The sequence below is a fragment of the Fundulus heteroclitus genome, chromosome 2 (genome assembly GCF_011125445.2).
Source record: "Fundulus heteroclitus isolate FHET01 chromosome 2, MU-UCD_Fhet_4.1, whole genome shotgun sequence".
Lineage (NCBI taxonomy): Eukaryota > Metazoa > Chordata > Actinopteri > Cyprinodontiformes > Fundulidae > Fundulus > Fundulus heteroclitus.
The window spans coordinates 21,398,947-21,419,574 of NC_046362.1; the positions used below are offsets into that span (position 1 = coordinate 21,398,947).

At 42.2% G+C, this 20,628-nt stretch overlaps 1 protein-coding gene across 11 annotated transcripts in view; it reads left to right on the forward strand.

The window, feature by feature from the left end:
• Positions 1 to 20,628, forward strand: part of frmd4a (FERM domain containing 4A) — a 131,871-nt gene that overhangs the window by 76,064 nt on the left and 35,179 nt on the right. For 9 of the 11 annotated variants that reach the window (XM_036150548.1, XM_036150550.1, XM_036150527.1 and 6 more), the window contains exons 2-4: positions 8,735 to 8,800; positions 15,480 to 15,574; positions 17,992 to 18,084. In XM_036150548.1, coding sequence (XP_036006441.1) covers positions 8,735 to 8,800; positions 15,480 to 15,574; positions 17,992 to 18,084 — 254 coding nt within the window. Of the gene's footprint in view, positions 1 to 4,559; positions 4,969 to 7,350; positions 7,485 to 8,734; positions 8,801 to 15,479; positions 15,575 to 17,991; positions 18,085 to 20,628 lie in introns of those variants that run through there. The other 2 variants (XM_036150558.1, XM_036150553.1) reach the window with 2 other exon arrangements.

Consider the following 20,628-nt stretch of genomic DNA (forward strand, 5'->3'; position numbering starts at 1 on the left):
ACTTCAAGACTTTACAGCAGTATATCTAGTAAACAGGCCTGAGTAGTATTTTAAAAATGCATAATTTTCTCCATCTGTCAGTTTCAGTCACTGTTGTGATGGGGGGGGGGGTGGACGTTAAGCGTGGGAATGGAGGTTTGTACTAACATGAGAACAAAGCAGAGCCGGCTACAGAAATATCTCCAGTTTCTTTTGAAGAGCCACTGTTTCTGATTTTCAAAAATGGCCTAACTGGAACCACATTTCAGTCCAAAACACAGTTCGTGGGCAGGGAAGGGTGGAGCGCCGAGGCACGTTCACACACATGAATGTGCACACTTGAACAAACAAAACAGATCTATCCTGGTCAGTCGTTTTCTCCAGACATTCCTGGCTGCCTTTCCATGACCCTCCCTGCTCCTGTCGTACCGTGCTCCCTCCAGAAAAGCAAGATGGAGAAGAAGGCAAGATCATTGCCCCTCATCTATTTCTTTTTTTTTGTTATTAGATCCCATTGAAATGTCCTGTGCTCTTATCCATCCCATGTTTTAATCTCACCTGCATCTCACAGGTTGTGGGCGCCGTTATCGTTAAACAGCTCAGACGAGCCTCTCCAGCTCCACAAATCTCCTCGTCGTAAATCACATCATGGTGCTGTGCGTGTCAGACGGCGTTCGCTCGGAGTGCGAGGACTTCCATAAATATGGAGGGAAAGAAGACAGTTGAAGACAGATCAACTCGGTGTGCAAACGTGTGTGTGTGTGTGTGTGTGTGTCATTCTCAGCTGCCTACCGCAGCGTCCCACAGACAGGGGTTAAAGGGATTCCTCATGCTGCCTCAATTAACCGTTGGGTTGTGTTTACATTACGCTTCACCATTAGAGGTTGACTTTTCCGGCCTAGACCATCGGCCGTATTGACCCGACCGGGCTGCTATTTGCGCCCGCTGTTGATACCGCCTCGACCGTTCAGATCTTTCCAGATCTGGATCCAATCTTCTGCTGAAATAAACCAGATCAGCACCTCATTACGACCCCGAGCCCGGCCTAAAATAGAAGCCCGCTGGCTCCATGACAAAAGTCAGTCACGGCCGTAAATTATTCGCCTCCATACATTCTGTAAGTCATAGAAAAAGGCAAGCAGAGGATGATACGGATAGAGGTTTGAACAGTGAGAAGAGTAGTTCACTAAATCAAGGCCACTTTTTTTTTTTATTGTTCCTTCCAACCATGCTTCCTGCCTTTCTTTCCTTTCTCCTTGTCAGAGTTGCTGAATTTGTCTCCTCTCACTCAGACTCCTAACTCATATCCATTTCAGTCTGGAACTTGAATCCATCAGCTCACTTTGCTTTCTTCCTCTGTCCTGACAAGCCTTGCTCCATTTCTCCGCTGACTACCCCCCCCTCCCCATTTTTCTCCAAATCTTTCTCCGTTTAACAACTGGGTCCTTGTCTTATAAAACTGAGGAAGCTACCAATAAAGGTGGAGATATGTATTTAGTTAGAGAATGAAAAAGAGAAGCCGGTGTTTATTTTAAAGCCAAAGAAAGAGTCATCTGGAGATGTTTAACTTGGACAGGCCAGTTTCCTGTGTCTGGAGTAGGCCAAAAATATCCAGAAACAGAAAAAAAATCCAGCAAGGGGGTGGGGGTGGGCCGTACTCCTCCTTGTTTCTCATGTGACCCGCTAGGTTTAGCAAACTGAGCTGCATTTTGGGATTGCAGAGCGCTCTATGACTGCAGCACCAAGCCAAGAACATTAAATTTAACTATCTTATTGCTTCATGTCAAAGAAGCGAAGGTTTCTGGTAAAGATTAAGTCCAAATTTACAGACATGTTGCAACTTCATTTGGCTGAAACAAATCAGTTTGAGAAGACAAACAAATGAGCTGGTCCCCGATGCAGCATGCTTTACATATGGCCTTACTCTGCTTTCATAACACAAGGGCATTTTTTCACGTACGAAAAAGACTCCTTCAGTCATTCAGGCAGTTTACTGACAGTCTGTGTAGTCTAATAGTATTAAGCTTGCATCTATCCGACACATTGCTCTCCTGTGATACCGTATAAACTGGATGTATTTTGGCATCTTACCAGCTTGTGGTTGCAACGGCTGCAGCACAGCTGTGTATGGGTAAACACAAGCGCCCGATTTAGGCCATAGGAAAAAAGAAAAAGTTTTTTTTTAAAAATCTCGGACTAACGGCTGCAGCGGGATGAGGGCCAGGACTTCACTCAAACCTGAGAGCAGGATCTGTGTTGGGATGTACCTGGTTTGATATTTAGTAAACTTTGAATCTGCATTCTGGAAAAACTGAAAAAGAGCCTTCTGATGCCTTTTTTGAAAATGTACTAATCAGAACTTTTTAGCCGATTTCCAATCTTGATTTTTTATTATCAGTGTCATTTTACCCCATTCTGACTTCTGACCTCATTTCAAACATCTCACGGATATTAAAAATACCTATGATTTAGACTTCTTCCCTCAGTAATTGGGTCAACACTGAAGGGTGTTGCTGTCAGCACTGATATGGTAGTAATTATGGTGCATTCACTGATTGGAAAAGTGTTGGATTTTTTATTCTCTAACTGGCTGATCACCGGTTAGGACAGATGAAGCTAAGAATTGTCTTATTCCAGTAAACAGTTGGTATCTTGGTGCGTCTCTCCATTTTTAGAACGTAAAAGTCACAATTGTGGTCAAACCTGGACTGAATTATTTTACTTTGGTTACAGACTCTTTAACAGTTCAGATCAAGGGCACAAATAATAACCTCGCCTGCAAGCTGAATTTTCACGGTATTTATTTTTTAGCTTATTTTTTACTTCGACTCCTTACGTTTTAATGCAGTTATCTGTACTTTCTACTCCATACCTTTTGAAAATAGTCTCATTACCCAGAGCTTACATTGAACGCATATGGTCGCTGCGCCGCAAGGAACCCAAAAAAATCAATGTGTCAACTCACATCAGTCGCACGCTGTTGCTGGTCTGGTTACCGAGGCCGTGCGGCGCTACAAAAAACTCCCCATGAAGGAAGTTTGACCGGACACCGCAGCAGTTACCGGATAAAGCTCCTGAATTTCACGAGCTAAACTGGAAACGTCGGGCGCTATACAGGATAAAGTACCAGTGAATTTCAGAATAAAATCACTGCACCAACTTAACTAGCTTGTCTAGTGTAAACAAAATGACGACACAGAAACTCGAGGAAACAGAAGGTTTTTGGAGGATGAAATAGGATATTTCAATGTGAGTCAATAAAAAACAAGAACAAAAAAATATTAGGTTGTTTGCCAAATGCACCAACAAAAACTTAAGAAGAAGAACGAAACCTAGAAGAACATTGCATTTTAAGGTTTATTTAGTATTTTCACTTTTTGATTAACCGCTAAAATTAATCATTCACTTTGACAAAACACTGTCCACTGTATACGGACAACAATACAAGGGTAATTGTTATAAAAGAGTAATGCTCTCATTTTCATGTCCAGTTTTGTTATCTTACATCTGTTGTCCTCATCAATTCCTGTAACTACGCTTAGATGTTCCTTAACATTCCTCTAATAATTAAAGGGTAAGGGGGATATTACTTCTACTTTAATACTTTAAGCAGTTTTATATCCAGTAGTTTATACTTTTACTTGAGTAAAAGGTTTGAGTTGATAAATTCTAGTATCTATACTTGTACTAGAGTACTACGTAGATGTGAATACTTTTGACTCCTCTGGCCTTGACTGAACTTGTGATTTCTCATAGCGCCTGCTGCTTACATTTTACTTTAATACAGTAATCGGCTAAACCTTTGGTAGGCGGACACTAGGCGTCATAACTTCCACCCAATCAACTCTGAAGGTTCTGCTGAATGTCCTTCCTTTCCCCAAACCGATTGGAGCTTGCATATTATCAGTCTGGCTTGCAGGCTCGCCTTGGGAGACATTGTGCAAGAACTGCCATTGCCTTTTTCAATCAATATCTCTCGAAACACCCAATGAAATCAATTGCGTGTCGGAGAATGATTTATTTATTTATTTCTTACCAATATACCATAAAGTACGTAGAATGGAATCAAAGCTCGATGTTATTCAACTCTCACGTTAAGTACAGACTCGGTGCTCTTTAGACTCAGCTGTCTGGGTGTGAGCGCACACCTCCACACACCTCTACACACACACACACACACACACACACACACACACACACACACACACACACACACACACACACACACACACACACACACACACACACACACACACACACACACACACACACACGAACAGAAAGGTCTGCAGCTTCTCATGGCTGGGAGCCGCTGCAGAAAATTCCCCCTCGTCTCCTCCTCTCCCCGCCCCCACATCTTGCCTCCATTATTCCCGTGTTTTTTGAAGCAACCCTCGGTGACAAGGAGAAGCGTCGCTGTCAAATGCTCGCATTTATTTTTTTTTCCCCCTCTCACCGCGCGCGCCACCCCTTCCTCGCGCCCCTGCAGCTCACTGACCGTTGGTACGGTCTCCCGGTTCTCCGGTGCGCGGCGCCGCCGCCTCCAGCGAATAGGGGGGCGGGCGGAGGGGGGGGAGGCTGCCTGACCGGATGAGGTGGTGTGAAGGGAGGCGGTGTAGGGAACCAGCAGCGGCGAGGCTCTCTGCTTTCCGAAGGAGGGATGAGAGAGAAGCCAGCCCCCCTCTGCCGCCGTTCATTAGCGCCTAGTTAAAAAAAAATAGTATTTTTTAAGTTGGAATGGCGAAGTTGCTGTAGGACACAGCCAGCTTGTAACTAACGTTAACTAATGGGCTCAAACATGGATGCTGATGTGTCTCCTCCTCTGGGCCGGCCAGGAAAACGGATGTTTTTCGATGATTTTGTGGCTGGAACTCGGCTCGTCTCATTCTGGGATTAATCGTCCAGGTTTCCCCCTCCTCTCTATCTCTCTCTCTCTCTTTTGGTACCAGCGTCTGTGTCGGAACCTCACGGGGGGCGTTTGTTGGCGAGGTAATGTGGCAATAATAATAACGTCCCTTTCTGTCGCAGACGGGCAGCATCTCTTGTCTGTGCGGGACTGCTGTAAAAAAAAAAATACATAAACAAACAAACAAAACGATGAGGCACTTCGGAGACGTGCACCTTAAACGGTATTTCACGCTCTTGTTGTCAGCGGTTTGTTGCTCTCGGTGGTGAATGTTTGCTGTTTTATGTCAAGTAACGGTGGAGAAATGTAGCATGGAGGTGATGCAGCCCCTCACCATCCCATCAGTGACACTGCATTGTGTTTTTGTTAGAGGCAACTGTTTCATATGGCTCTGTAACGTTGCATTAAGTTGAATTGTCCGGTTTATTGGGAGCATGCTATTTTTATAAAAGACCTTATTATATTTTGTTTGGTGGTAGTTAGAATAAGCTCTGTGCTATGCGCCCGACGCCGCAAGAAATGTTATTAAAGTAATGGGGCTGTTTCTGGCAGATCTGACAGACTGATTCTGCTGCTTCAGGGCAGTGATTTGTTACCTTGACTTTAAGGTTTGCACTTTTCCCCTTCCTCAGATGATCGCCCGTGAGTGTGCTGCAGTTTAACATAATCTGCACTGTTTTGCTGGCTTTTCCCAATAACTGCTCATACTCATACCCTTGAATTAGATTTTGACAGATCGTTTTGGGCGACTGCATTGCTTCCTCGGTGCAGGTAGATTGGAGCCAAGGGAGGTTGGAATTTTTTTATTTTTTTTAAACTACACAAAAACATGTCAGTGGATCTGTGTGCACAGGTGCACCCTATCTAAACCATCAAACCACATGGGATCAGTGTGTGTGTGTGGGGTGTTGTGTGTAAAATAAGCCCTGTGTGTACACTTGCACGGAGGATTTAGGACAGTTCACACTGGCATGAGGAATAAGACATCCAGATGACAGTTCTCTCCCTTCTTTATTTTTTCCCCTCCATCCATCGACATCTCTTTGCAGAATCTCACTCCCGAGCCTGAAACTATTACGCAAGCTGAGACAAACTGTGAGAAAGTCGCAAAGCGTTTTTTTGTTTTGTTTTTTTTCTTCATCTCTCAAAGTAGGTTTTTTTTTTTTTTTTTTTTTGTCACACCCTTATTAGATTGCCCTGATGCGCCCCGGGTGGCCTCGTGGCGAGGAGCAGCAAACCGGTCGCGTGTGGCAGTTTTGTTGTCTTGACCAATGTCCTGAAAGGTGTTCCCATCAGCCAAAGATCTTTTAGCCTCGTGAGACCATCCTGATCTCGCGAGCTTTCAAGGTTTCACTCGCAGATCAGTCTGGCTACTCTCCGTTAAAGAAAATTTGGAGCCGTTCACCAAACGAACGTCCAATCAGCGTTGGCTTTGAGGCGGGTTGAGGTGTGACGCAACGAGAAGATCAACAGTTCAGTCTAAACAACATGGCGGCTTCAGCCGATGAAACTAGCGTTAGCGCGGCTATCGAGCAAGTTTTATCGGAATTACAGAGTATTTCTTTGCTGAGCTAACGAGCCTTTACCTGCAGCAGCAAGAGTAGCTTGGCTTGTGGTTGTGTTTTCGTCGTCGCTCGTAACAGAGCAACGACGAAGCATGTTGACGAGTACGTCATATGCTTCGTTGATCTGATTGGTTTATTTGGCCCGTCTATTACCAACATAGGCCAATCAGCTAACCAGTATTTTCGCCTATTCCAAAAATTACTTCAACGGAAGGTTTCCAGATGGATATGCGAAGCAAATCTATCTGGCGGCGTCAGGTTAAAGATCTGTCCCCCCCCCCCCCCGATGCGCTGTCCTCCACCAGCCCGGCCTCCCCGTCTTCCAGATGCGAGGGAAGTGTGGGAGGAACTGCACGGGGTGTTTGTGGTCCTCCGGGTCCCCAGCTTCCTGTTAAATCGTGGAGAAACCGCACACAACGGCGGGAAGCGGCAGGATGCAGATGCATGCAGCACATAAGCATACTCTTTAACTGTGCCTGAAAGCATTTGGTCCATTCGGACTGTGATTGCTGACTTAGATTCTGCAGCTATTTTATGCTTTATTATCTCGCATCGTTTGACTTTAAGATAAGAAAACTCTTCCTAGCAGGTTCGTTCTGCTGGCTTCGTCTCGTGTGGGAAATGTTTCGCCGTAGCTTGTTGTTTACCACCGTTGGCGGTTGTCCTCTTTGCACCTTCGTCACTGTTTACATCTGAACTTAGCACACACACACACACACACAGATATAGATCTATCTTTGTTTCTGCAGCTCCGCTCTGCAAGCCTGATGTCAGCAGCGCAGACAGAAACTCTACTGCGAGCGTTGTCAGCAGCACGCGCTTTAACTGTACCGTTTTTTTTTTTTTTGTTTTTTTTTTTGCGACTGTGGCTGCCGGTGCGCTGATGGGTAATGGATTTCCTGCCCGGGGAGGAATGTAAAAAATGCCTGAGAAGGACAGAGAGCCGGGCACTGTCTCTGTTGGCTCATTGTGTGTAGTTCAGATAACCTCGTTAAGACTTCACCGAAATGCCACACGGACTGCAGCTTTTTTCAGTAAGTTAGTGCCGCAACACATGCCGCAGCATGCTGGCGCTGAGTGAGATTGACGCTCGATACACCGACGTGTGCGGACGAGATTGATAAGGCGTTGGTTGGGAATGTCTGTTTTGTCCTATGGCATCTCGTAATTGCAATAATTTGTGGCCCTGCGTAGACTTGAAAAGGCCAGAAACAAAAAATTACATTTGCTTTTAATGATTTCAATAGAAAAATGTGCTGGAGTTTCGAGATTGTACCTTTATTCGTCCAAGTTGCCCCGATCAGTCGGCCAGGGAGCAGATTCGGACGACTTTCCACTTTTTTCAGCAGATTATTAAATGTATAAAAATAGAGCTCAAAACGGTTTCTTGCATAAAATAATGAAACCATAATACGTACTTTGATGTACTTCTTTGACTGTAATAAGAATCTGATAAGGCTCTGGGACATATGCCGTGATGGTTAGATTCCTTTACTCTCTTTATTAAGCACCCTGCTGTGCATTTTTCTCATTTCTTTTAGCTTCTAGAAATAAAGAAAGGTATCAGTCAAAATTGGAGTCGGCAGATTAGACCTCAGTGAAAATCAGACATTAGTAATGGCCTGGTCAGTGTATTACAAATTATTCATATAGCTAAAAGATAAGGATCATCCTTTCTAATAAATTATATCTCTTTTACAATGATTATACTTTTCATCTTTGAGTCACGGAACCATAATTTGGAGTTTCACTGGTTTTAGAGCTCTAATTCCCTCCAAGAAGCCTTTAAAGACGACTTTAAGTGGATCTGGATTAGATGATAATCAAGGCATTGAGTATGGGATGCAATAATGGATTTATTCTATTTTATGAGTATTTATAAACAGTATAAAAAATTACAAAGAATGCTTAAAGCATGTGTATTTAGCAGATGATAGTCAAGTCTAGATTTGACAACGCTGATGGCCATTGATTTAAAAAAGAGCTGATTTAAGGAGGTTATTATACAAAACAAGGTAAATAGTCTGCCTTTTAAACTGCTTAATCACAAGCCAAGTTCAGCATGTTGTTGTTTTATCATTTGTGGCTCATATAGACATTAAAAACCAGTCGAGTCAGTGTTTTCTTCTCAGGTATCTGGAATGCTATAAAAACTGACTCACAAATCACAAAGTTTCAGTCTGGGAAAGTGATGAGTTTTTTTTAAAACAAGTGACTCATTTATTAATAAGTAACAATAGTAACAGCAACTTTTGTGTTTTTTTTTTTTTTGTATATTTCTCAGATGACAGAGGGAAGGCGGTGTCAGGTCCATCTACTGGACGACAGGAAGCTGGAGCTCCTTGTGCAGGTGAGTACCTCCTTCTCCTCTCGCTGTTTCTCATGTTTCTACCCATCCTGTCGTCTATCGTTTTACAGATGCACAGTTCTTGTACTCCAGAGAGATGCAGTTCTGGGTGTCTTAAGGGGCTTGATTATTGCTGACCAAGGGAAATTTGGTCAGCAGTAGGTGACGCTGCACTTTCTTCCTGCTCACCTGATCTCTCTGCCCCTGGTAGAAGACACGCACTGCAACGCTGATTTGATCCCATCAAAGTCCTGCTTCAGCTCTCATGGGCCCTCACCTTGGATCTCTCCACTTTCTTCGAGGTTAAATCTGGGCTTTCAGTTGATTGCCAATCAGTTCTCTTTTCCTTTCTTACTCGTCTGCTGAGGAGACTGAAATAGAGGCAGTTTGGTGCTTCCAGCATGTCTCCTAGTGTCCCCTTGCTTGCTGTGGACTGGCCATTACCTGATATTTCTGGGAGAAAATAGAAGGATTGCTCTGGAACAAGAGAGGAGGAGCAAATGAAGGATAAAAAGACAGAACAGAAAAAAAGTAAGATGAGTGCTGAGGGATGGAGAGAAAGGAGATGACACTAAAGGGTCGGAATAGAGAGGAGAAAATGGGAGGCTGAGCTGAGAATAGGTCTGCTGACTTTCTGATTTGATTACTCTGCCAGAACCGATCCGCTCTTTCAAATTGGTAGTTTGTTCTGCTCTTCTCTCTCTCTCTCTCTCTCTCTCTCACAGTCTCTCTATCTGTCTGACTTACCACACATGACTCTCCTTTCCATAGCACTACCACCGTTTCTCATTTTCATCAAATTTTCCTTGCTATATGTTGAGATCTGAGTCGATTCGTGCAAGTTATCTCATTCGTGTTATTGTCTGCTTTTCCTTTATCCTCTTAACCATTAGAAAGGAATCACTTTGCTACAAACAGGAGTTTGAATTGGCATATAAGCAGGTACCATTACACACAACTAAATACTTACAATTCCTTGTTTGAATTCAAAGTTTATCAAATTGTTTGGAAGTACAATTGGAAAAAAAAAAAGCAAGGAATGAGACAAAGGTCATCCTGATTTATTTAACAAACAGCTCTCCCTCTTTCAGTCCCTCTTGTGCCTCTTTGTTGGGTGGAAGTTGCGTAGTTTGGTGAGCTGTTAGTCAGATCGCGCTCTTTTTCCTTAATTTTCTGATTATGGAAAAGTAAGGAAGCTTGAGCTACAAAGATCTTAATGGACTACTTTAGAACCATTGTGAAGTTGGCTATTTAATTAAAAAGGACGCAACCAAGAACCACCTCAGAGCTGCAGTTTTGTCTGTATGAACCGATGTTCGTACAGACAAGTATGAACAAAAAAAATGTTGTTCGGTTTGTATGTTCAACATACAAACCGATCAAGATGTAGCCTAAATATTGTTCCTAACATCTTAAAATATAAAGTCATCAGATTATTGCCAGATAAAGGTGATGTATACTGTGCAAAGATTCTTCAATCTGAACCCATTCGTTGGAGCTCTGGCTATATGTTTAGTGTAGTTGCCCTGCTAGAAGAGGAACCTTCACTCCAGTTTCAAGTCTTTTGCTCCCTCTAACAGCTTTTCTTCCAAGATTTAGCTTAAATTCACCTCCATCCACCTTCCCATCAGCTCTGTCTTTTGTTGAGAGATGTACAGTTGGGCCATAGGTGATGATTGAACAATGTTCAGTGAGCTGTTCAGATTGTGCTATAAACTAAATGTACTTTAAGCTTTTCCCCTAAATCCAACTGTTGGGTGTTTTCCTAACACGCAGGTCGGCTATATTTATTAATAATGTAACTTCTGAAGGCAGGGAGTTGCTGTAGATTTTGTTTAGAGGGCTCAGAGTAATTGATTTGTTTGTAAAACCTGGAAAATCGGTCATCACTTTCTTTTCGTTTCATAATTATGTGCTACTTTGTCTTACTCTATCACACGAAACCTCAATATACTAAAGTTGGTGGTTTTGACGTCACAAACTTTGAAGAATTTCAAAGTGGTATGTCTAATTTAGCATACTGTATGCTGTAAAAAGTCCTTACTCTTACACAGTTCGTGACTCTTAAGGATGCCGCTGATGAATTATTTCAGTTAGTGAATCTTAAATCTGAAACAGTCTAAAGGCACCAGGGGCAAATGTGGCTGTTAGCACAGAAGGAGCTGTGACTCACTGCCAGAGAAGCAACCAAACTAGGTGTGTGTGTGTTTGTAAGTTGTCTGTGGGTAGTCTTGAGTGTGTCTCCTCCTCAAAACTCACTGCCCTGTAATTCTAACACTGTTAATTACCTGCGATGCTGAGAAGGCACAGGCTGAATGTCTATTAGAGGTAATGCTGTCTTAAGCTAGCAAGGAGATGCTCTGTCTGATGAAAAGCTATTCTGTATGTGTGTGTTTGTGTGTGTGTGTTGCCTGTCAGTCACTGTCTGTATCACTGTTAGCGCATCTTTCACAAAAAATAGTACACATCTGATAGGTGTGGTGTCACAAATCGAATTCATAGCGTGCCTGTGGAAAGGTTGGTATCGCCACTTTGAGAGAGGAAACCAAACTCAATTTAGCTGTCATGTGCTTTGGATGCGACTGAATTGCTTTGCTTGGTATTTATTCCCGATATGGAGGCAGAAACAGTGGCACAGAACTCACACCAGAGCTGTTTTCATATTTCCTCATTGACTCCTGCTGTTTTACAGTGTAGCCGGAGTTTATTTGATTTCAATATCATCTTTCTAGCTGTGTGCTGTTGTGTGTTTACTAATGTGCCTCTTGCCTCCCTACTAGCTGGTTGCTACCATAGGGTTGAGGTTGTTTAAATGGTATCGTTCCCCAGGCAGTCGAGTGTTGTGTGGTAATGAGAGACCCCCACGTTGTCTCTCAGACTGAACCAAAACATGCATTACCGCTAATACCTTAAAGATAGCCTCCTTCTAGACCATAAACATCTGAAATGTGTTGAGCCCTTTCAAAGAGTATTCTGTTGATCCTCTATTTGGAGAAATAATAGTGCCAATCTAGATGTGGATGGAGGTACCAATTTATGTTGAGTCACAGATGTCAGATTCAAACAGCGCAGACAGTACTCAGAATAAAATGGGTTCTCATTTTCTTCTTTGCTTAGAAGACCAAGAAATAAAAAGTATAGACAGGTCTCATGGGCATTTCCGGTTTACCTCGGAAATTCTGCAAGTCACTTCCGGCTGAGTAAGGTCAGCATTTATTAACATTGAATGACGATGGCTCTAAAATGGGTGCATTGTTATTTAGTTCTCATAAAAGGTGGTTTATCTATTCCTCACCCAAATAGCTACAATATTGAACTAGGGGAATAATATGATGAAAAGGCCTAATGTTACAACAATCTAAAATACTTTTGTACTTTGTTGAGTCCATAGACGGGAACACTATGAACAACCTGAAACGCTCAAAGGCTTATCAGTAGTTACAGCGATACACAAACACGGGACTTTGGTGTTCATGAAGGCAGATGTTCAACCAAGCGAGTGAATGATTACTGTCATATCACTTAAATAAAGTAAATCTTTAGTTGGTGTCTGGAAAACCTCCTGATTATTATGTCACAGCCCCTCACCTAGCAAGATGAAGCTAGCAGAGCTCTGCCAGCTTCATCGTTGGTTTTACCGCTGAATGCGCTGCACAATGGCTGTTTGTCATGCAGGTGATTTGTCATTTAGCACAAGGTAACGCTGACAATAGGCTACTGATCGCCATGTGTCCATTTAGAAACTCGCCATTCCGAAACCGCTCGCTGATTTCCTGCTGGTTGTGCAGGAGGCTCCCCTTCTTCAGTTTCTGGGTCTGACTCAGGGTCAAAGATGCATGGTTGTACCACTGTCCATCTGTTGGCAGCCATTTTTACGTGTATAAAGTGTAGGTGTAAACATTGAGTTTGGTGACCAGCTACAGCTTTTTTGCAATGGAATGATACCAGAACCAAGGAGGTGAACTGTCATTATCTGAGAATTAATTTGTGCAAAAAAATGTAATGAGCATATTTTTTATAGCCCATAAACCTATACTGACTTGTTTAAAAGGAACCATCAAAGCTGCTCTTTAACAAATTTTACAACTTCATTGACAGGGTACTGCTGTTTTTCTCCCTGCAGCGCTAGTCTCATATAGGTAAACAGTATTACAGAAAAAAGCCTACCTTACAATATTGACACAATATGACAAAATTCATGCAATGGCAATATTGCTGGTAAATATTGCAATGATTGTAGCTGTTATAAATCAACATTTTCCACTTTCTTTTGCACTTTCAGCCCTTTTTGCAAAGATTTTTCCCTCCACTCAACTTTCCATTAGCAAATTCTCATTGGCGGGGGCAGTTCCCCCCTTGGATAGTGGTAGGGGAAACGCTGGCCACTGACGCTGGATGTTTGAGGATCCGGAGGATTTGGGGCATTCCAAACATGACTGGGTTCTGTACTAACGTTAGATTTAAGTTTTAACCAGCGGCCCATGTTTGAATGACCTATTAAAGGTGCTAAATAAGACAACTGCTGGTTTGCTAGCAAGAGAGATACTGGGACAACAGAGGGAGCTCGTACCTTAAAGCCCAACTTAGTAACATTTTTACCGTAATATGTCCTCTTCTAAGTCCCTGTGATGGTAATCTAAGTCTTTATGAGATAACTGAGGGGTCTGTCATCTCCCCCTAGTGTCTTTGGCCAAAAAAACACACTTGCAACTTCCTGTGATCCGACCTGGAGGCGGTCTTGCAGCTCTGTTCTCGTTCTCGCGGTAAGATAAAAAATGTTTACGGCAGCCCGATGTAAGGCCATTGTGTTACCAAGTCTGCTTATTATAAGCGACGTCTGGCTTTTTAAAAAATTTCTTGTAAATTTCATCACACGTTGTTATTGGGCTTGTTTTTGACCGGGAAGTCTCTTATTTGGGCACCAATCTAAGCCACTAGTTCAAGAGCTGCTCCCCCTACGCTACAGACAGCAAGCCGGGTACTTGTCCGCAGACACAAATCTCTCTCTCTCTCGCCGTCTTTCTAGCTGCATTGGGAGTGACCCCCAAATTCCACGTCCTCCGTGACCGCTCCGTTCCGTTCATGTACGTCCACATCCGGCCACCGGAGCTTTTGACCGTGTGCTGGAGCTGGGACAGGTGGGGGATGGGGGGTCACGCGGAGAAGAGCGGGAATTTACGACTCTCATGCTATTTTCAAAACGTCCTGTAGGGTGAGCGCCACTCAAAAATTACTTAGTATGGCTTTAAAGAGAGATGGTGGAAGTGTGCCATCTGTGTCGTGGACGTGTTCTTATTTGTTTTAGTTTAGGGTTCTGATGCAAATGTCTATGTATTTATGACACGCTGCTATAAATGTATGCAGCAATTTCCTGCATTATCCAAACAATTTTTACGGAATTGATTATGTAATGTGCAACACCCGCAATCCGGCAGTGACTTCAGGCCCTGTGTTAACTTATTGAAAGAAAAAAAATAATTTTCAAGTTTTTACTTGTTAGAATACATCTCAGTGAGCGCATTATTACAGTTATGTAATACACGGTAATTACTACAGTCATATTATGGTACGTTCAGCTTTGTTCCTGTAAATGCAAGTGTAAGGCACAACGAGTGCACATATTATCTTCATCTTAACCTCTCCCCTTCAGTTCTTATCTCCCAAGAGCCTTTATGTGTAGCAGGATAATTGTAATAACTGTAGGCATCGTCCCTTTATTGGATCTAGGTCAGTGCAGATGTGTATGTGTGTGTGTATGTGAGAGGGAGAGAGAGAGTGTGTGTGTGTGTGTGTGTGTGTGTGTGTTTGGGGTGAATGACATCATCTCCTCTCTAAATAGCTCCCTGGCTTCTGACACTGAACCCAGTGGTGCAGGGAATGGATTAATTTTTAAAAACTGTAGTGTACATCTGCACTGTAATGTATTTATATGACGCGCATATCTACATTTTATTTGCATATGTATCAATATCTTCCTCCTGTGCTTTTTTTTTCCAAATAGTGCAACACATGTGTTCCTTATGTGTGTTCAGGGAGCGACAAGTGTTTGGGTTTACGCATGTGTGTGTGTGTGTGTGTGTGTTTCTGTGTAGGCAGTGAGGCACGCCCATGGCTAACCTCAGGGTTGGGTATGCTTCTACTCAGGATGTGACAAACCAGCAGCATATGGCATTAGTCCCTCTCATGTGTTGGGCTTTAAGATGATCCTTCTTCTCTTAATGTAATGATAAAATAAATGGTTTCTGGACAAATGCCCTAGCTCTCCTTTCATTGGATTAGCTGTTGTGCTAGCTGTAGCCATGTCTGCAACTCAGTGATTCAGCTTTAAACCATGACTCTGCAGTGGAGGTGTGGGTCAGAGAGAAAATGAGAGGGGAGGGAAGGGCAGGGTACCTGCACTGTCAGCAGTATTTACAAACTCCATCCATCTTTTTTTGTGCTCCCCTGTTCTTTACTTATGTTCCCACACCAGCCAACTATTTAGTGTTTTTTCTTGGTGCTTTTTGAATTGCATAGTCATTGCACTAAATCAATAGCTGATATGACATTTGCATTAAGCTTTGCCTCATGTACTTACTCCAATTAATCTATAAAGTAAAGAATGACAGTTTCTTACACAGAAGTCATGACTTACAAATGCAAACATAATTTAACCCCAAATCGTGTTTTTACCTCTCCACAGCCCAAACTGATGGCAAAGGATTTGCTGGACCTCGTGGCCTCCCACTTCAACCTCAAGGAGAAGGAATACTTTGGAATTGCTTATACAGATGAAACGTAAGACACAATAAAAAAATGTTCTGGACTAAAACCAACTTCTGCATATGGGGTTCCTACGCAGTTTTGATAAGTTTTAACTCTTGAATTGTATTACTTTTATTCTTTTCAGTTTACAGACTTTCTTTCCGTATTCCATTCTGTGAGAATCTTCTTCGTACATTTCTCTATCCGGCCAATCGTTAAATCTGTGCATCTGCCCATCCATACTTTTGTAAATTCCTTCCTTCCTTCCTTCCTTCCTTCCTTCCTTCCTTCCTTCCTTCCTTCCTTCCTTCCTTCCTTCCTTCCTTCCTTCCTTCCTTCCTTCCTTCCTTCCAACAAAATGGAAATATCCTTTGGTTATTAATATCACCCCAGTTTTACTTACTGGACCAATACTAATATGTTGAAAAAAAAAAATTAACTAACATCGAACGATACCAGTGTTAACACAGATATATCGTGTATCTCTTTAAGTATTTTTTTTCTAACCAAACAAATTTGCTCACATTCCGGTGCAGCTACTAAAAGACCCAGTACATGAATTTAGATTTTGTCAAAATGTATTCAACAAACAGTGTCATCGTGTACTTGCCCTCAGATCACTCCGTGTTTACATTTCACGTGATTGAACAGATTTCTTGTGATGCCGATTGGTGCAGAGGCCACCAAGTGTGTTCTCGATCCATTGCACAATTCAATTTTATTGTGTTTTAACGGGTCATTGTTTTGTCCCCACCCTGTTTTATCAAAAGTCGGCACTGAGCTAACTGACATTACTTGTTGGATCAGTCAAAAAACATAAACATTTTAAAAAGTCAAGAGAAAACATTGAATAAATGAGCTTAGCTGTTAATAGAAATAGTAAAATAAAAGCTGCTGGGTGCTTTCATGTGTGCTACTGGTTTATTTTTGTTTTGTGTTGGGAGGTTTAGTATCACGACAGGCAATTGGATCTCGGGAAGATTGGGTGCCGTGCATGAAATGCAAAGGTCCCATCCAAATTTTATGTGCTTTGTGGCGTAGAAAAACAAAGCACCATAGTGTGATAGCCATGCAAACACGTCAGTGATTTGCATACAGACAAACATTGTCTTTTGTTTTTATTTCTTTTTTTTACTCAAGAGCAAGTTCGGACATCAAGCAGGACTGACCTCTGCTCTTTGAGAACACGTATGATAGAAACTGTTAGTAATGTCAACCCAGCAAAGCAGTCCGCTTTCCACTGGAGGAACCGCATCATATAGAGATTTGTTACGTTTGTCCGGAAAGAGCTGACGATTCAGCTTCTGCTGCTCAGCTGTCAAGAAGGGTAGGGTTGTGATGGGGTGGGGATGCCGAGAAAGAGAGAGCGAGAGAGAGAGAGAGAGAGAGAGAGAGAGAGAGAAGGAGGATGGTTTGGGGGAGATGTTGCTCTGTAGACCATGCAGGGTTACCAGGGTGACAAGCTGTCACTGCAGTTTTCCTCTCAGTTGGTAACAGAGGGAGACTAGAGCGAAGGGGTGACTCCTTACCTTCCCAACTTCCCGTCTTTAACATTCCCGCATTGACCTTGGCTTAAGATTAAGCGCATCCTGCATGAACATCAGGTTGCCGTATTTATAAAACGCTGATGATTTTAGCTGATGGAGTGCTTGTATTTTCTTTCTATCACATAATATCTGCTAAAAAAAAAATCTATGAAGTGCCATTTTGTTTAATTCTCAGAGCACTTTGTACTGGGAAATGGTCAAAATAGTCTTGTTTGAATAAAGCGTTTGAATAAACCTTAAAAACCTGTCTTAAAGGAATATATGCTGCATAAGTTTGTTTTAGGGTTGTAACGATACTAAAATCTTAAACTTGATACAGATACTAAGAAAAATACTTGACACTTGCTACTATTTTCGATACCATAACAGCTTTTTTGAAGGCATAGAGTATTTTCTAGTTAAGAACAAAAAATTTTGTCATTACAATATGAAAATATTGTAACTTTTTAAATTAGGGCAAAACCAACATGTAGGGAACACTTCTTCCCTTATTTAGAAAATATATAATTTTAAAGTGTCACTCCCCTGGCTGGCAAAACAATGGACAAGATAACACTTAGTATGTACCTTTTGAAATAAAGACGCAGGTCTTTATTTCATTCAGAGTGCTAATCTTTAGTGTGCCACTTCCTGCTTCCATTTGCCTGTGAATTTGCTGTTGATACAATTAAACGTGATGACTGAGGGCCGAATAAAGGATCATTCCTTGTGATTCAAAACAAACTCGGATCTGGCGCATACAAAACATATTTGACTCTGTGTTGACAAGGTTATTTTGTGGAATCTAGAGTTTGCAGCCACACAAAAAAAACGCACCTAATGTGATGAATACGTATGCATCCTGATGCTGTGTTTAAAAACCTGTAGTTATTAACGTCATTGACTGGTGTTTCTCCTCAACAGGGGCCACTTCAGTTGGCTTCAGCTGGACCGAAGGGTGTTAGAGCATGAATTCCCCAAAAAGTCTGGTCCTATTGTTCTCTACTTCTGTGTCAGGTGAGTCTTTCATTAACAGCTTGCTCACTTTCATGACTCATGTTCTAAACAGCTGTGTGAAAAAGAAAGGAAGATAGAGTGCATCACTGTGTCTGTGTGTGTCTGTGTGTGTTTCTGCCTGCAAATACACTAGATTCATGAGTTGGAGGGACGGATTAATAAGATTAGTTATGAAATAGCTTTGACCTCAGTGCTTAACACCCGCCACAGGGCCTCTCAGCCAATCATGAGCCTCTTAAAGCTCATCAGCATGCTGTGCATGTAAATTTATGCAAAACAGCCTCATGGAAGCAAGAACACTCTTAAAAAGAAAGCAAAAAATATTTCTATAGAGAGGGTCATAAAACAGATGTTATAATCAGACAAAGATAACCTGAGTAAAACCAAAAGGCAGTTTTCATGTGATCTATTTCATTATCCATCCATGCCAAACTGACTGTGAAAATGTAATTGGGACCTAAACCTAATAAGTGGTTCTGTCAGCCGTAGAGGCAACAGCTCAATCTCAGTCATGGCCAGTTATTCTTTTATCCCGCTGTGGAAGGATTTTGGCCCCTGCTTCTTTGCAGAATTATTTTAATTCAGACAGAATCAAAGTTTTTCAAGCATGAAAATCTCAATAGGATTTTAGTTTGAACTTAGACCTTGACACCCTAGAAACCTCATTTTGGTTTGTTTGAGCCATTCAGACATGGACCTGTGGCAAAAAAAAAAAACAGTGTGCTTGAGCTTAGGGCCTCAAACTGATGGCTGAGTAGTCTCCTTCAAGATTTTCTGTTAAATAGCAATGGTTCTGAAATGCTGTGTTAGTTAGCCAGGTGTACCAGGCACACACCTTGGACACATTCACCTTTTACCCATATGACTTTCTTTAGATTTGGACTAATTTGTTCTCTTTTAGTCTACTTCATGTTGTCAGGAAGGTTCGGTTTAGGTGATTTCTTTATTTTCTTCATTTTTATTTTCTACAAGTCAGGCAGTTTATAAGCCCTGGGTTTAGTTGGAGAAACTGAACTTTGCTGGCTGGTTAACCACAGTTAATTAATGAATTAATACGGGGAATTATTTAGATTTCTAAATAGAATATGTTTGAATATTTGTGGGGGAAAAAACGGAAAAGCAGAGGAAATTTGTAAGGAGGCAAATACTTTTTCATACCGCCGGATATAACGTTAACATTGTTAAAGAAATCCTCTCTTTTAGTTGAAAACCAAGTCTCCTGTACTTTCTGTGATGCTGTGTCTGGTTTAAAGAGCTCGTTTTGGCCCGGTTCTTCTCATACACCGGGCCCACTCTTATGTAACACACCCCTCAGTTATCAGCATTGTGTGAGTGACAGCAAAACACTGTGATGCCTGCTGTTTGTTATTCAGCTGTATTTTAAGCTGTTTCCATAAGGATGTCAAAGAAGCAAAAAAGAAATGTGGATTGAAACCCAGTAGCAATTTCACAAACAAATGGATTCTTAGAGAAATCCTAAAAGTGAAATTCAACATGTTTATGTGCATTTTTTCCCCCTGTGTTGCAGCGCATATCATAACCTTTGTTAAAAACATACATAGTAGCGTGACGCACGTCCAGGAGCCTAAGCAATGTAAATGTTTAGATATTTCCAGTGTGACATTTCCAACAAAGCTGACGACACAATGGGCCGGCTGTATACCAAAGCCGCGTTCTCTCGTGTGTTAGAGAACAATGGCACCGGCACACAATGCGACTGTGACGCGTGGTTCAAATGTGCAGATTTGGTTGATAACTGCTGACTCAAGACCTCGTCTGTATCAAATGTCAAACTCAGATTTATTTTTAAATGACCGGGTTTGTGTGTGGAGGCAGTGGGCTGGGCAGGGTGAAGGATGAGGGTCTCGCTCTGTGTATTTACATAGACTAATAGGTGTTTGAGGTCGGGGTGGGGAAACTGTGAACTTTGACACCATTTTGAAGCTGCATCCCCCTTTTCACCCCCACGCAGTTCAAGCCGAGTCGCTAACCTCAATTTTTTTGCAAATGTCACACAGGGGGGAAATCTCCTTCAAATATTTCCCAGCCGCATTTTTATTAAAATTCACTCAGTAAACACGCACTCTCCAGACTTCCCTATGAAAACCCACCATTCCAAATGTCATCTGTTATCTGTTATCAATCTCAGCATATAGTCCAATAGACCCGATGATCTGGGATTTGTGTCGCTTCTGTGAGCACACACGTTACACACTTTGCATGCTTATGCGGTATTTATGCGTTGCTTGTGCTCCCTATAGATGCGTGGCCCGTGCCGACCTCAGGCGGTTGTTTTGTGCGCGCTTTCCCGGCGGCGTGTGATTGTGTGTCTCATTTGCGCTGCGGCTTTAATTAAATGTCCACACTGAATATTGACGAAGCTCCTCTCATTCTCTCTCAGCTCAATGAGTAAAGCGATTCAAACCCTCAGCTATCGACCACCCCTACAACCCGTCACACTCGATACCTGTACGCCGACATCCCACTGATTCACATGTAGTTACAGCGGTGTGGGCTTAGGTCTCTTTATCTCTCTTACATTCA